Genomic DNA, 17,505 nt, shown 5'->3' with positions numbered 1-17,505 from the left:
CACTTCCCCGCGCTATTCAGGCCGGGGAGGAGGGGGCATCTTTAGATCGTCCACCTCAGGCAGCAGCGAGGCTAGGGTCACCCCTGAACTCACCTACAAGATGTTTCTAATGCTCCTGTTTTTCTTAGTTATAATAGGTTTTATGTCCTCCTAATACTATTTTATCCCCTATGGGTATCAATTAATAGTCTATACAGCGGTCTATGTATACACCAGGGTGTATCTGCCTCCTCTTAATACACTAATACATCACATCTTCAGTTATGCACAAACACTTCCACTTGAGAAAGGGGTATAAGAAACCCAAGACGCGTTGTACGGTAACTTTGCTGTATGAAAAATAAAAAATAAAAGTTTGGTTTGGAGTAAACCCTGGATAGGAGCGGTTCCTTCCGGCTGGCGTCCTCCACACTGGATGTGTCTTTGGTCCTCTGTTGATATTTCTATCTGGATGATGTTAACATCAGGGCTATATCTTTGGGGACCATATCAACTACTACAGAGGTTGTAGCTCTATTACAGAGGACGTAACTCTACTACAGAAGTTGCACCTGTTCTACAAGGGTTTTAGCTCTTCTATAGGGATTGCAGCTCTCTGTGTCTGTCTTACTACAATACATAAAGTACACGGGGACCTACTGTAACATAATCGTACAGTCCTTCACCGAAGATCCATTAAATGCTCCATATTAAAGTTCTTTTATATAAACCGTTTCTAAGAGTGTTCTGAATTTAAAAAAAATTACACAAATCGAAGCAAGCAATGCCAACCCCACCCCTAGTGCTACGTATTGACTCTGCAAAAAAAGAACAGAACAGTCTCGGAGCAAAGAGATCACCTGGAAGGACGACCAGCAGTCAGGATGTTCTCAGAAGATGTTACTCTTCTCCTTACAGCTGCCTTGTCTTGTCTCGTCTTATATATAAGTTTAAAGCATTTCTGGGGAAAAGGAAACTTACCCCCTGGACCTACCCCCCTGCCGATACTGGGGAACGTCCTACAGCTAGGCAAAGGAGACCTGGTGAAATCTCTGCTGAAGGTAAGTCTACAGTGAGCTATGACCAGACTGTCAGTGTAGTATCTAAGGACAGGATTTCTCATGTATGTATATCACAGGATGTCTCATGTATGTATATCACAGGCTGTCTCATGTATGTATATCACAGGCTGTCTCATATATGTATATCACAGGATGTCTCATGTATATATATCACAGGATGTCTCATGTATGTATATCACAGGATGTCTCATGTATGTATATCACAGGATGTCTCATGTATGTGCCGCTTTTGTGACCATCTCTAGTTTCTGCCACCAGTGAACCCCAATAGTGTTATGATTTCCTCTGGTGACGTTCTTTTTGTTGGCAGGTATTGGGTCGGGGTCTTGATCTATTTGTTATTTGCTTTCTTTGTCCATCTGAAATGTGAATAAAATGCTCTTATTACCGGCTGTCTACCCATTATAGAGCACATTACAGCGAATACAAACAATATATGTAGGAAACTATGTGGATTTTAGGATAAGTAACTGCCATCTCCTACAGTGGCGTAACTAGGAATGGCGGGGCCCCCGTGGTGAACTTTTGACATGGGCCCCCCCAACCGACACGGACTCCAAATACCTCGAAAGCCAAGCCCCCCCCCCCCCCCCGTGCGCATTCCTGTGCGCTCTATTATGCCACATAGTGGCCCCAGTACACAGTGTTTTGCCCCATAGTTTCCCCTGCACACAGTATTATGTCCCATAGTGGCCCCTGCACACAGTATTATGGCCCATAGTGGCCCCCTGAACACAGTATTATGCCCCCTAGTGGCATAATCAGAGCCCAGAGAATAATAAACAGAGACCGGGGGAGGATGCAAACATAAAAACCACTGTCACTTACCTATCTCTGGCTCCCCTGCAGTCCTCGGTGGTGTTGGCCATCTTTAATGACATGAGGACGTCACATGACCCGGGACGCAGGTCCTGGGTCATGTGACGTCAGATATGTCACACAACTAGGCCGAAGCCTGTCTGGAGCGCAGAGAGGTAAGTAACACTGTTTTTATTTTCCTTTACCTCTCCCAGACCTCCGATCATTATACTCGGTGATCTGAAAAGACCTCCGAGTATAATAATAGTGCTTGTGGGGCCCGCGGCATCACTTACCTCTCCCGGCCCCTGCCAGGATCAGTAAGTAAATAGGGCCCGTTACTGGCTGAAGTAACTCCAGTCGATAACAGACTATTAAGAAAATAACAAACAGCGGTAGCGGTTGTCACCGGGCTCCTAATGTCCCGGGCCTTGCTACCCCGGTAGTTACGCCACTGATCCCCTGTCTATGCCGCCCCGGGCTGTGGGGTCTGATCCTCCCCCCGCTATGACATCACCATCCTGCTCGAGCGGCAGAAACAATAGAAAATTTATTAATAAACAGGAATCAAATCAGTATTTGTATAATATCACGTGACAACTGCAAGACAATGAGAGTCCTCTGAGGATAAACTGAAGTACCAAATGCCAACGTGTGTCTACAGGAAAGAGGGGAGGGGGAGGGGGGTTCTGATAGTTTTGGGACATTTCCAATTTAAATAACCTGGAGTTTGGATCCACCGCTGACTCTGAGTTGGCAGCACATTTTCTTCCAGGGTTGCTCTGACAGATCTCGCTCTTATCATGGCTTCCATATCAATGTAATATTCACTATCAGTTTATTTCCATTACATGATGGTGTCATTTTAGTCTTAATCCCTGGTGGAAGAGGACGGCTATGATGTGACGTTATATATGATTGATTTCCATCCAGCTTAGTGAGAAGTACGGAGAGGTGTTCACCATTTATCTGGGGTCCCGGCCGGTCATAGTGGTCACAGGATACAAAGCTGTGAGAGAAGTCTACGTGGACAGAGGCGATGACTTCTTGGGCCGCGGGGATGTATCTGCCTTTGATTTCTACAAGGACTATGGTGAGTAATTTCTGCTTAGGAGGCAACAATAGTGGCCATAGATAGGACCTCTGTGCAGAACCTAAAGGGAAGTCACCAGGCACTGGTGTAACTAGGAATGGCGGGGCGCCATGGTGAACCTTTGACATGGGCCCCCCCCCAGACCGACGCTGAAGACCCCGAACCCCCCCCCCGCCTGCATTCCTGCGTGCACTATTATGCCCCATAGTTGCCCCTGCACACAGCATTATACCCCGTAGTGGCCCCTTCACCCAGTATTATAAACTCTACTGACATCATACTCTTATATTGTGGGAACATGGGTGCGGTTAGAGTACACCATTTTAGAAACCTCCTTACATAGCAGCAAGATGGAAGGTAAAACCCCCTCTCATGAATATAAATGAGTAAGAAATACAGATGTCGGGGTTTGTCTTTGGGAAGACTAGGGTGGGTGGTCATGAGTGGTGGCAGGTGGTTCATTCATGGAGGATCTCTCTGATATGCCGTAACCAGCCCAAGTCCACCAACCAGATGACAAGTATGAACCAAGCTGTAACTACAGGATATCCAGATGAAGAAATCTAACTTCTCTGAAGATGTAAGCTATTGAGACATTGACTGATATTTCTGTTATTTTGGACATTTTTCCTGTTCCTGTGTTTTCCTTCAAGATATTAATAAACCTCTACACTGATTATAACAAGCTGGCTCTTCCTATCGTGTTAAGGCCTACAACACGTAGTCACAAGTTTGTCCGCAACTTCAGAGATATTTAACAGCCCCATAGTAGCCCCTGAACACAGCATTATACCCCATAGTGGCCCTTCACTCAGTATTATGCCCCATAGTGGCCCCATCACCCAGTATTATGCCCCATAGTGGCCCCATCACCCAGTATTATGCCCCATAGAGGCCCCATCACCCAGTATTATGCCCCATAGTGGCCCCATCACCCAGTATTATGCCCCATAGTGGCCCCATCACCCAGTATTATGCCCCATAGTGGCCCCATCACCCAGTATTATGCCCCATAGTGGCCCCATCACCCAGTGTTATGCCCCATAGTGGCCCCATCACCCAGTGTTATGCCCCATAGTGGCCCCATCACCCAGTATTATGCCCCATAGTGGCCCCATCACCCAGTATTATGCCCCATAGTGGCCCCATCACCCAGTGTTATGCCCCATAGTGGCCCCATCACCCAGTATTATGCCCCATAAAGGCCCCATCACCCAGTATTATGCTCCATTGTGGACACCCATTAACAATTACTATACTCTGGGGACTTTTCAGACCCCAGAGTATAATAATCGGAGACCAAGAGGGGGATACAAACATAAACACTTACTTACCTATCCCTGCGCTCCCCGACTGTCGGCTATCTTCAATGACGTCAGGGACTTTATGTGCCCAGCGGCCTACGTCACAACGCATAAGGACGCAGGCCCCGGTCATGTGACGGTCAATCTCTGAATGAACTGCTCTGAGAGATGGCCTAGGCACTGCTGCAATGGCAATCACTGGGTTTTCCTGTTCTGGTTCCAAAGAATCTTGTGTCTTACTTGAAGAAGAGACAATCTTAGCCTGACTGCTGGTTGCTTGTGCTGCAGCATGTGTTGTTGGGTCTGTCAGCCTTGTGATGAACTCCTCATTCTGGATCCCATTACTTTCAACAGTCTCTAAAGTCTTTTGACACTTTGAATTTTGTTCAGTTCCAAAGGACTGTTTAGATTTGGCTCAGTCGCAGCTCCAGAACATGCCTTGGAAGGCAAGGTTTCCTTTAGTGGCTCCATCTCAGCAGGATGATAATGATAATGATGATGATGATGATGATGATGATGAAGCTTTGTTAAATCTGGTGTCGGAAGGGAACTTGAGCATGTTGTTTGGACTATTAACACCTGATCAGAACCCTGTAGAGGTAATGTAGAGTCCGATATTAGAGGACCATTACCGGTAGTAGTGGTTGCAGCCAATTCTCCCCCTTTGCGGTCCTCTAAATAAAAGTTACCCCCAGGACTTGATGCCAAAATGTTATCAATTTCACAATCACAATCAAGGTCAATGTCTGGGTCCTCAGTCCAATCCACTGCATCAATCCAACACAATGAGAGTGATGGTTCTGGAACCACTGTTTTAGGGGCTAACAATTTTAAAGAGGCTAACACTCTGCTGGTGCAAGGCTCAACTCACCCAAAGGGCAAAAAACTCTGCTGGTGCAAGGCTGAAGTCACCTGAAGGGCCTCAATCTCTGCTGGGAGCTCAGCTTAAGGGCCTCTAACTTAATTTTCAAGGGCTCACGTTAAGGGCCAGAAAAGTGAATCTTTGGAGGTCTCACCACATCACATACACAAATAAACAATGACAGGTCGGGGGGGGCTGTTGGATTTCCCATTGTCATGGGCAACGTGATTTAAAGCGGTGCATGCTAATGTTTCTTTAGCTTTAAATTTTTATTTCTGTCCATACTACTCGTATTGTAGAGGAAAGCAGGTTTCCAGGTATTTTTCAACTTTCATAGAGGTTCTATTGAGTGTGGAAAGTGTGTAGTTGTTAGGCTGTGATATTGGGGTAATCCTGGGACTTGGGCGTGTTAGATGCCCCCAGACATGCTTCCCCTGCTGTCCCAGTTGCATTGCAGAGGTGTTGGCATCATTTCCTGGGGTGTCATTTTGGACTTGGTGACTCTCCTTAGATGATTTGTGGTTTCCCCTGAAACGAAGCATTTTTCCCCATAGACTATAATGGGGTTCGATATTCGGTCGAATAGTCGAATATTGAGGGGCTACTCGAATTGAATATCGAATATTTCACGACTCGCTCATCTCTAATTATTGTCAATTGGATGTTTTTTTAATCTGATGAAGTAAAAGTTATATTTTATATATATGGCATGCTGGAATTTTTTTATCCATTTTTCTGCATTGTATCAAGCTCCTTAACAGTTTTTTTTTTCCCGTGCAGCCCACAGTTCATACTCTGCATTTAAAATTGCATATTTGCCCTATTGTTGGTCGAGTGATATTACTCATTTGATGTATTGTAGAAACATGCCTATAATCAAAAACATTTCATTCTTTCCAAATTAATTTGCGTCAAATAATGTTAAAAACCAGCTATGTCCTGCTGTGCTGCACAGAGCCTGTATAGTGGTGTATATAGTATAGTATATATAGTGGTGTATATAGTATCCTATCCTACTAATCCTATCCTATCCTACTATTATAAATGTGATAGTTTGGATGTTTGTTCCTCAATCATGCAAAAATGGCTGAACAGATTTGGATGACATTTGGCACATAGATACTCTGTAACCTGGAGTAACACATCGGCTACTTTTTATGCCAGTAAATGGCATGGCTTCACTACTGTTATGGATTTATGATTTATGATATATTCATATACTATATTACACTGCTCTTATCTCAGCTTCTGAGAAAGCCAGGGCTGTTGTCTCTCTTTGTAAACACACGCTAACCCTCTGTGGTTTGTGTACATGCATTTGCATATTATCTGATCTGCCCCAGACACTGATGACAAATTGACATGGGCAAACACCTTTAATCCAAATTGGCAGTGTGCCAAATATCAACATGCCTGTAAAAAGAAAATCTAATTTGTCGCTAACAAGGAGAGCTATGATGGAGACAGAAGTCACAGAGTTCTCCTCAAGCGCAGCTGAGGAAGATCATTGACGCCAACAACACACTCATTATATGGTGTCCCAGCGAACTGCTGGGATATCAGAACAATCACGGGCACAGCTTGAGGAACGAGTTCAGCAGCAGGCCAGCTTGACAGCTGCCGAAACGCCGCAGCAGGCAGGTCATCAACATCAACAACACGCTCATTATATGACATTCCAGTGAGGTGCTGAGCTGGACATATAAAGCTGTTGCACAACATTTACTTGTATGACTGTTACATTGTAGTTATTAAAATCAATACAATATATTTTTATCATTCAGGAATTGCATTCACAAATAACATAAACAGATGGCGGGAACTTCGGAGATTTTCTCTTTCCGCAATGCGGGATTTTGGCATGGGAAAAAGGAATACGGAGGATCAAATACAAGATGAGGCTGAGTGTCTAGTGACGGAATTGAGGAAGACTAAAGGTTGTTACAGACAATAATAAGACAATAATAAGATGTCTACTATGTGATGGTTTTTTAAATCACAGCAGTTAAAAAAATCAAAAATATATAACGTCATATAAAGATGCCAATAGAAACCTTGATCCTTCCTCTTTATCACAATCTTACCTCCCCCCCCCCCCCCCCCCCCCACTGGCAGGATGCCATTAATTCCTGGTGGTCTATTCAAACCTGCATTTGTTCCTGAGCTACTGCTGGGAAATTTTGTCTCCATTGTTCAGCCACAACTTTTTGAACTGGGAAATAAAGGGCTTGGCCACCTGACTATCAATATTGCAAGTGTCCTGGTAATAGTATAATAAGGAGGGCACAAGTCCTGTCCATCAGTGACATCCAGTGAATAAAGCTGCACATGGCAGGAATGGTCAGATGAGAAATATGAATAATTACAGTCAGACACATCACCTGTAAGTCAGGATTTTTTTCTGGGTATGGGGCCCACTCTGATATGTTCACCCCCCGTGCCAAACCTCTAGCTATGCCTGTGACTCAGGGACAATTTTAGACTGTAATAATCCACCAGGATCAAATGGCATCTTGTCAGCTATGGAAAGATGAGCAAAACTGCAGTTTGTGACTCATTTCTGTTTTGCATCCAATCATAAATTTTCTCCGAACTAAAAATAAATAAGAAAAATGAAAAAGAATCCGGAATAATGTTCTTTATAGATAGAAAATGTATTATTTGTTATTTCTTTAAACGTTACATATCATTTATTTATTCATTCATTTATTTGCTGAATCTGGACTGCCCCTTTAAGTGCATTGAACTTCTAGTGCTCTGTCTTCTATTGGTTATAAGTTTGGACATGGAAACAAAACATGTCAATAATTCCCGTCTCACCCCCCAGTGTAGAAAGAATTTTTTAAAAAAGCTTTATTTAAAGTCCTCAAATAGAAACATCCAAATCCACTGCAATGCAGAACATGCTGGAAGATGCTTCAATAAATCACTTTGGTCCGTCCTAAGACTCTTTCCAGAGTCAGACATTGAAAAACCACTTAGGCCAGGTTCACACGGGGTATTTTGGACCAAAATTTGACGCAGGGGCTGCCTCAAGTTCCGGTTCAAAATACGGGTAGCTGCAACTGGATAAATGAATGGACCTAGTCGGGAATGAGCATGTTGCTCCCATTAATTTCAATGGGAGCCATCTTTTTGGTAAGGATTTTGAGGCCGATTCGGACTCAAAATCCTGACCAAAATACCCTGTGTGAACTGAGCCTTAGTGATTGGTTAGGAGTACCTGATACATTATATCCTATTTTATGGCAGTCGATGATTTACTTTATATATTTTATACCTCTTGTCCTAGAATCAGTGGTGGAGCCTCGACATTACCTAAGTAAAGCCGCCTGCAACGTTATCTTCTCCATCATGTTTGGACATCGCCAAGATTACGAGGATGCCGAGCTCCTGAATGTTATCTCCTGGATGTATACAACAGTGTCTATTGTCAGCTCAGGTTGGGGCCAGGTAAGAGCTAAATAAGGTTTGAGCTAAATGTTCACGTTTGCAATTCTGTCTTTAGCTAGATGTGGGGAGGACGTGGATTGTACATATTTGCATAATCTCAAGGTATATTGAGATGTTCTTAGGAGGTGGAGAGGCCGGATGGAGCGGATGGGGGCTCTGTGATTAATTGTCCAATGTAAATAGTGTCAGACTGAGGTTCTTTGGGTCCAGACAGAATCATTCTGGGGGCCCAACATTCAACAACCCCTAGGAAATAGACCATAGCACCCTTCAAATCTGGGTGTCTTCTTCTGGATCATTATTGTGTTAGAGCCTGAGGCCACTTCTGGTACTCGGTTGGGTCAGTCCAGCACTGGTGACACATCATATGATGCCGACACGTTTCTGATTTTCACTACGACTTATTATCTGACCCTCCATTTAATTTTGTTTTAGTTGTTTCAGATGTTCCCCTCGGTCGTGCAGTTTATTCCTGGGAGGCATCAGAAGATCTTCGAGTATGTAAAAAACCTCCTGGAGTTTATGGAAGAAAGAGCTGTAATGAACAAGAAAGCTTTGGATGTGAATAACCCTCAGAGCTACGTCGATGCTTTTCTCATTAAAATGGAAAAGGTAAATTGAAGGATCCCCTTTATAAGAGCCCTCTATGTCCTTATAGTCAGTGGAAACCCTGTAATAAGGTGCTATGTACCCTCATGTAAGATTGGAAGGAATACAAAACTCGAGCCTGTGGACGATCAGATGTTTGAAGAGGCTGCAGTGCTTAAGTAAGGTCAGCAGCGTCTTACTACCAGTCATAGTGATCAATTTAAAATTCCCAGAAAACCCCCACATTGCAGAATCGCAGCTTTTTTTGTTGCAGATTTTGCTACGTTTTTTTTTCAGCCAAAGCCATAAGTGGATTGAGCAGCAAGGAGAATATAATAACTTCCTAGATATTTCCCATTCCAATTGTAGACATTCTTGGCTTTGACTCCAAAAACCTCAGCAAAATCTGCCACAACAACAAAAAATGCTGCATTTCCCCCATGTCTGGCCTCAGCCTTAATAAAGGCTCATACAATAACCAGAATAGAAAAAAAAATACAGACTAATTTGTTGGCCACAGTTTTTTGTTGTTGTATAAATAACCGCCTTTACTATGACCAATAAAATTAGTAACAAATGAGGACAAAAGGAATTGAAAATCTATCTTGGAACTGATCTGCTTCAGATAAGAGGCTTCTTGTGAAGATGTTTTATTGTGAACATTCTCATTTATTATCTTTTAATTTATGTGTTTTATGTATTTGTGATCGAGCGACTCGAGTATTGGTCTTCCAAATAAACCCAACTAAGTGGCATATGTTGCTATAATTTATTATCCATAAATGAATACAAAGCTTATTAGGAAAGGTGAAAATGGTCATTTTTCCAGGAATACGTCATTTCAGTGCATAATCTGTTGTGCCCACCTTATATCAGAGATGAACACTCCAAAAGCTGTTGTTCCGGGATACCCACTTAGCAGTTTTTAGAGTGTGTGTCTCTGCTGACAGAAGCTGGGTACAACATATTGGACACTGAAATGGCGAATCTCTGGAAAAATTGCAATTTTCACTTTTTATCATTAGCTGCGCATTCATTTCTGGAAATTAAATGAATGCAACACTCAAGGCTTAAAAGTCTTATATTAATAATTATAATACCAATAATAATAATAATGATGATGATGATGATATTACTACTACTACTACTAATAATAATAATAATAATAAACAGCATTAATGGTTCCACTTTTATTCACAGGAACGTACAGATCCCAAAAGTGAATTCCACTTTAACAATTTGGTGAACAGCACTTTTCAGATTTTCCTTGCTGGGGTAGAGACCATCGGCACTACCCTGAACTACTCTCTGCTACTTCTCATGAAATACTCAGATGTCCTCGGTAGGTAAAGACCTTTCCAATGACGGTAATAATTAGGTTACATGTAACAGAATATAGATTATGAAAGGGCTGGTTTAGGGGAACCAGGCCATGACAAAAATGTTTAATTTGTTTCCCGAAAGTCTGAAGGTCTCAACAAAAATCTCATACATAGTAGAATCTGGGTAGACAACTCCTTATTTCTTATTACTACTAGCCAAAGTCCACAAGGAGATTGACAAGGTCATTGGACGGGACCGAAGCCCAAAGATTCAGGACCGGAACCAGATGCCGTTCACTGATGCTGTTATTCATGAGATACAACGTTTTATAGATCTGATCCCACTGGGTGCGCCACGGAAAACTACAAAAGACATCACTTACAGAGGGTATTCCATCCCTAAGGTAGGTGTCCTAAAATACAATATTTGGTTAAGAAGACTTTTGGGAAGTAAATAATGGATGTCCTACTATGCACTTGATGGGAACAGTTTCTTCGGAAAAAGTTTGATATGTCGGAACTTCACAATTCAATGTCATTTAGAGGATGAGCGAAAACTGTGCAATGTTATTGCATGGAATCACAGGATAGGATTGCACTATTCCCCTTACTGTGTAAGCCATGGGTGTACTCGAACCTCCAGAGAGACACCAGGGAAGAACTCTTATAAGTGGCCTCACAGTGGTTAGTAATGTTGTACTGCAGAACTTTGATCCTGGTTTCAAATCTGGAGTGCAGAGAGTTAGGCTAAATTTACCAACATTCCCCATCCACTTATCAAAACATCTTAAATCTCTACTTTGCAAGTTTTTTTACCCTATAATTCTGGGAGCAAGGTTTCATAAATTTCTCTACTCTGTGTAACCAGTCTTTAATTGATGGAGGTGCAAAACAAGGAATCTTACTCTATTAACTCTCAATACCCTAATGGACATTTATTTTTTTTTCTTTTTCCACACTTGACAACTCCTTTAATCCACATGGTCTTATATTCCAGCACACCAATGTGTTTCCAATGTTGTCCTCGGTGCTGAAAGACCCTTCCTGCTTCCTGTACCCAGATGAATTCAACCCCAATAATTTCCTGGATGAACATGGTGAATTTAAGAAGAACGAGGCCTTCATCCCCCTGTCTGCAGGTACATTGAGCTATAATACATAGCTCTTTGGGTCAGTAGACAGCTACAATTGTGAATCTTCGGATGATAATGTATCCATCACAATTACTGGAGGACATGTGCAGGGGTTTCTCTAACCTCGGTCATGACTTCATGTCTATCTGCAGCTTTTAGTGAGAGTAGGCACCAAACGTCAGACTTAAAGGGGTTGTTCAACGCCTTTTCAAAGTTTCCTTTTTTGGTGCAAATTGGGGGAATAACCTATAAAACATTTTACTCCTCTCTCCCTTGTCTTCCATTTTCAGTGATGGCTGCCCCATGCCAGCTGCAGCTAATCACAGGCCTCAGAAGTCACTGCTGCACATGGCTTCTGGTGACAGTAACCTATCCATCTGCAGGGCTGGGGTGATATACTGGTTCTGGTGACAGTAACCTATCTATCTGCAGGGCTGGGGTGATATGCTGGTCTGGTGACAGTAACCTATCTATCTGCAGGGCTGGGGTGATATACTGGTTCTGGTGACAGTAACCTATCTATCTGCAGGGCTGGGGTGATATGCTGGGTCTGGTGACAGTAACCTATCTATCTGCAGGCCTGGGGTGATATGCTGGTTCTGGTGACAGTAACCTATCTATCTGCAGGACTGGGGTGATATACTGGTTCTGGTGACAGTAACCTATCTATCTGCAGGGCTGGGGTGATATGCTGGTTCTGGTGACAGTAACCTATCTATCTGCAGGACTGGGGTGATCTGCAGGTTCTGGTGACACTAACCTATCTATCTGCAGGACTGGGGTGATCTGCTGGTTCTGGTGATACTAACCTATCTATCTGCAGGGCTGGGGTGATATGCTGGTTCTGGTGACAGTAACCTATGTATCTGCTGGACTGGGGTGATATGCTGGTTCTGGTGACAGTAACCTATCTATCTGCAGGACTGGAGTGATATGCTGGTTCTGGTGACAGTAACCTATCTATCTGCAGGGCTGGGGTGATATGCTGGTTCTGGTGACACTAACCTATCTATCTGCAGGGCTGGGGTGATATGCTGATTCTGGTGACAGTAAGCTATCTATCTGCTGGACTGGAGTAATATGCTGGTTCTGGTGACAGTAACCTATGTATCTGCTGGACTGGGGTGATATGCTGGTTCTGGTGACAGTAACCTATCTATCTGCAGGACTGGGGTGATATGCTGGTTCTGGTGACAGTAACCTATCTATCTGTAGGGTTGGGGTGATATGCTGGAACTGGTGACAGTAACCTATCTATCTGTAGGGTTGGGGTGATATGCTGGGTCTGGTGACAGTAAACTATCTACATACCTCCCAATTTTTGAAGAACCGAAAGAGGGACAAAATGTGCCTCGCCCACTTTTGTGTTGACTCCGCCCATTCTCATTAATTTTTGATGTGCCCACACACAGTATAATCCTCCTACAGTCACCCGTAAATTATATGTCACCCCTCTATCTCTCCCCCAGTTTCATATACACCCTTCATCTGTCCCCAGATTCATGTCCCCCCATCTCTGCCCCCAGATTCATGTCCCCCCATCTCTGCCCCCAGAATCATGTCCCCCCATCTCTGCCCTCAGATTCAGGTCCCCCCATCTCTTCCCCCAGATTCATGTCCCCCATCTCTGCCCCCAGATTCATGTCCCCATCTCTTTCCCCTTCAGATTCATGTATCCCCCATCTCTGCCCCCAGATTCATGTCCCCCCATCTCTGCCCCAGATTCATGTCCCTCCATCTCTGCCCCAGATTCATGTCCCCCATCTCTGCCCCCAGATTCATGTCCCTCCATCTCTGCCCCCAGATTCATGTCCCTCCATCTCTGCCCCCAGATTCATGTCCCCTCCATCTCTGCCCCCAGATTCATGTCCCCCATCTCTGCCCCCAGATTCATGTCCCTCCATCTCTGCCCCCAGATTTATGTCCCCCCATCTCTGCCCCCAGATTCATGTCCCCCCATCTCTGCCCCAGATTCATGTCCCTCCATCTCTGCCCCCAGATTCATGTCCACCCATCAACCAGATTCATGTCCCTCCATCTCTGGCCCAGATTCATGTTCCTCCATCTCTGCCCCCGGATTCATGTCCCCCCATCTCTTCCTCCAGATTCATGTCCCCCCCATCTCTGCCCCCAGATTCATGTCCCCCCATCTCTGCCCCCAGATTCATGTCCCCCCATCTCTGCCCCCAGATTTATGTCCCCCCATCTCTGCCCCCAGATTCATGTCCCCCCATCTCTGCCCCCAGATTCATGTCCCTCCATCTCTGCCCCCAGATTCATGTCCCCCCATCTCTGCCCCCAGATTCATGTCCCTCCATCTCTGCCCCCAGATTCATGTCCCTCCATCTCTGCCCCCGGATTCATGTCCCCCCATATCTGCCCCCAGATTCATGTCCCCCCATCTCTGCCCCCAGATTCATGTCCCCCCATCTCTGCCCCAGATTCATGTCCCTCCATCTCTGCCCCCAGATTCATGTCCCCCATCTCTGCCCCCAGATTCATGTCCCTCCATCTCTGCCCCCAGATTCATGTCCCCTCCATCTCTTCCTCCAGATTCATGTCCCCTCCATCTCTTCCTCCAGATTCATGTCCCCTCTATCTCTGCCCCCAGTGTCATGCCATCCTCTCCATCTCTGCCCCCAGTGTCATGCCACCCTCTCCATCTCTGCCACCAGTGTCATGCCGTCCTCTCCATCTCTGCCCCAGTGTCATGCCGTCCTCTCCATCTCTGCTCCCAGTGTCATGCCGTCCTCTCCATCTCTGCCCCCAGTGTCATGCCGTCCTCTCCTTCATCTGCCCCCAATTTCAAGTTCCATCTCCGCATTAAACTTACCTTCTCCTTCGTTCCCCCGCTGCTCTCTGCGCGCCTCTCTCTCTCTCACTGGCGCACAGTTGTAGACGCGATGTGATGTCATCACATCGCGTCTACAAGCCAGTAGCCGGCGGCAGCGGCGAAACAAGGAGCTGACCTGTGTCAGCTCCTTGCTTCAGCCACGTATGTGTTCAACTCAGATCTGCATCCTCTGGATGCAGATCCCTCCAACCGGGACCATGGGACATGTCACCGGAATCATGACTGTCCCGCGGAAATCGGGACGGTTGGGAGGTATGTATCTATCTGCAGGACTGGGGTGATATGCTGGTTCTGGTGACAAGAACCTATCTATTTGCAGGGCTGGGGTGATAGGCTGGGTCTGTTGTCAGACTCCCTTTAAGTTAATCAACCAGAGCTGTAGAAAGTAAGCCCAATTCTTGATCTAGATTTATTTCTTATGACATATATACTCTGTATCCTGGTGTATATACTGAGCTGTATATACTGTGACCGGTGCAGATTACTGACTCTGTATATTTGTATTTTTCTGCAGGTAAAAGGAATTGCTTGGGAGAATCTCTGGCCCGAATGGAGCTCTTTATTATGTTAGTCACCATATTGCAAAACTTTTACTTGAAGTCGCCTGTTCCTCCGGAGGACTTGGATATTACACCAGATGTATCTGGATTTTTAAATGTTCCCAAACTGTACAAAATGTCTTTTATTCCTCGTTAAATATTAACTTTTCTCTGTATCACTTTAAACTGTCAATATTTTTGTGAGAAGCCAAAAAGCAAACTTTGTAATACATAGTAGTTAGTTTACAGGGAACTTCTGGACCCCAATGAGAAATCTCTAGTAGGACCATTTCACTTCTGTGCAGCCTTCATGGTATCGGCTTCCTCTTATGAGGTTGGGGGACATTTTCAGCTCCTCATGCTCCCGAATTTGGGAGTAACATCACCCCTGCACCCCCTTGCCCCAGTATTCCATTACAGATACAGATTGGAGATCATTATCACCCCATAGCTATACCCTTAGATTTTTCACGTTATCTATTTTGTAGATGTCTACCATTAAACCACTGGGGCACAATGACTCCATCCAAGAATCTGTACTGCAGACTGCACCGCTAAAGGAAACAGGGGAAGGAGACTATCCCTGACACTACAGTGGCTAGCTAGGCCCTGCCTGTGGGTGGTGGTCAGCTGTTCCCAAACTAGCCTTGGCCCCGACAACTCCTGGCTCTCTCACACGAAGGCCTAGCCGACAGATAGGGCAAGAGCTACAAGAGAGCTAGGGACTGGGGATACTAAGGTGGTCACCCCTACAGAAACCAAGGTGCAGCTGCAAACAACAAACAGGATGGGATGTGCTGGACAACAGACACGCAGCACAACACAATACACAACAAGAGAATGAGGAGAGGGACAGTGGAGAGGTGAGGAAAGGGTTAACACAAGACTGGACAAAACAAACTGGAACCCAGAACCTCACAAACAACCAGATAGTGCCAGGCAAACAGAACTAAAAGACAGGGCAGAGTGGAAGTGTGGAGGGACAAACCAGACTCACACATAAGGCAACACTCATACCACTTCCTAGACAGTTGCAAACCTATCAAACAATACTCCTTCCTGAGCCAAGAGTTCTAGATAGTAACCACGAAAACCAGCAACTGGGAAAGCCAGCCCTCCTCCTAATAAAGGCCCCAGGATAGTCCCATAGGATAATCATAATGGCCCACACCTGAGGTTCGATCCATAGAACCTCAGGTACATTCAAAAGGCTGATACCAAATGCTCAAGCAGATGGCCCAACGGCAAGGACACCACCACAAGACCCCAGACCACTGGATCCAAACCCTGATCAAACCCAACAGAAAAACACCAAATTTATTGAACAATACAAGGTCTTGACAATGACCCAATCCAGTGTTAAACATACCCCTATCTACAGGGGCGCTGAGTGTGCACATCCCTGATCGCCTGCCCAGTATTAAGATGTGAGATGCTGAGGATGTTGGCTTATGTTGGAGGACAATCCGGAACATGCCCAATGTGAACCAGTAGACGTAGAATGCTTTCCACAGCGGATACTGTCTGATGAGCACATCCAATTTATGGAGCATATGTAGAAAAAATTAGGAAGGGCACTCACCCACATCCAAGCTCGTCTTCATAAAATACTTCTTTTATTAAGGTAACAGATTTCTTTAAAATCAAGTAGTGCAGGGAGGGAATAGAGCATATCAGGCAAGTTATCCAATTTATGCTTTATTAAACTCACCTGCAAGATGTTTCTAATGCTCCTGTTTTTCTTAATTATAAAATGTTTTATTTCCTCGCTAAGGCCTAGACCCCACGGGACGTAAACGCCGCGATTTGCCAGCAGCGGAGACGCTACAGGAAAAATCAGGCGTTTTACAGTGCAAGCAAAGGGGATGGGATTCATGCGAATCCCATGCCCACTTTGCGGAAAAAAATGCAATGCGGACACGCTGTGATTTGCAAATCGGCTTTGCAAATCACAGCATGTCAATTATATCTACAGAAACGCAGGCGGCTTTCCCGTAGATATAATGTTAAGAGAAAGTCCGCAGAGGAAAACTCTGTAAACTTTCTCTTAAAAGCGCTGCAGAAAGAACCGCAATTCGCTCACGCAGCGGTTCTTTCCGCAGAGCTTTATCACTGCAATTACGGCCCGTGGGGCCTTAGCCTAATACTATTTTATCCCCTGTGAGAATCAATTAATAGTCTATGCAGCGGTCTATGTATACACCAGGGTGTATCTGCCTCCTCTTAATACACTAATACATTACGTCTTCAGTTATGCACAAAGACTTCACACTTGAGAAAGGGGTATAAGAAACCCAAAACGCGTTGTGTGTTTTTAACTTTGCTGTATGAAAAATAAAAGTTTGGTTTGGAGTAAACCCTGGATAGGAGCGGTTCTTTCTGGCTGGCGTCCTCCACACTGGATGTTTCTTTGGTCCTGTGTTGATATTTCTATCGGGATGTTGTTAACATCAGGGCTATATCTTTGGGGACCATATCATCTACTACAGAGGTTGTAG

The 17,505-nt window shown here is 44.7% G+C and overlaps 2 protein-coding genes across 2 annotated transcripts in view; one reads left to right on the top strand and one right to left on the bottom strand.

Annotated features, from left to right (window-relative positions):
• MGAT1 (alpha-1,3-mannosyl-glycoprotein 2-beta-N-acetylglucosaminyltransferase) overlaps positions 1-17,505 on the bottom strand; it is a 360,722-nt gene that overhangs the window by 170,628 nt on the left and 172,589 nt on the right. The window lies entirely within an intron of this gene.
• Positions 800-15,214, top strand: LOC142184872 (cytochrome P450 2A4-like). The gene is made up of 9 exons (XM_075259991.1): positions 800-1,040; positions 2,793-2,952; positions 6,903-7,055; positions 8,411-8,571; positions 9,007-9,183; positions 10,360-10,501; positions 10,698-10,885; positions 11,479-11,620; positions 14,983-15,214. The coding sequence occupies exons 1-9, from the start codon at positions 864-866 to the stop codon at positions 15,162-15,164; spliced, it is 1,482 nt and encodes a 493-aa protein (XP_075116092.1). The 5' UTR covers positions 800-863; the 3' UTR covers positions 15,165-15,214.

This window comes from Leptodactylus fuscus, chromosome 11, assembly GCF_031893055.1.
Source record: "Leptodactylus fuscus isolate aLepFus1 chromosome 11, aLepFus1.hap2, whole genome shotgun sequence".
Taxonomy (NCBI): Eukaryota; Metazoa; Chordata; class Amphibia; order Anura; family Leptodactylidae; genus Leptodactylus; species Leptodactylus fuscus.
Note: the sequence above shows the minus strand (reverse complement) of the source record. Positions and strands in the feature narration are given on the sequence as shown.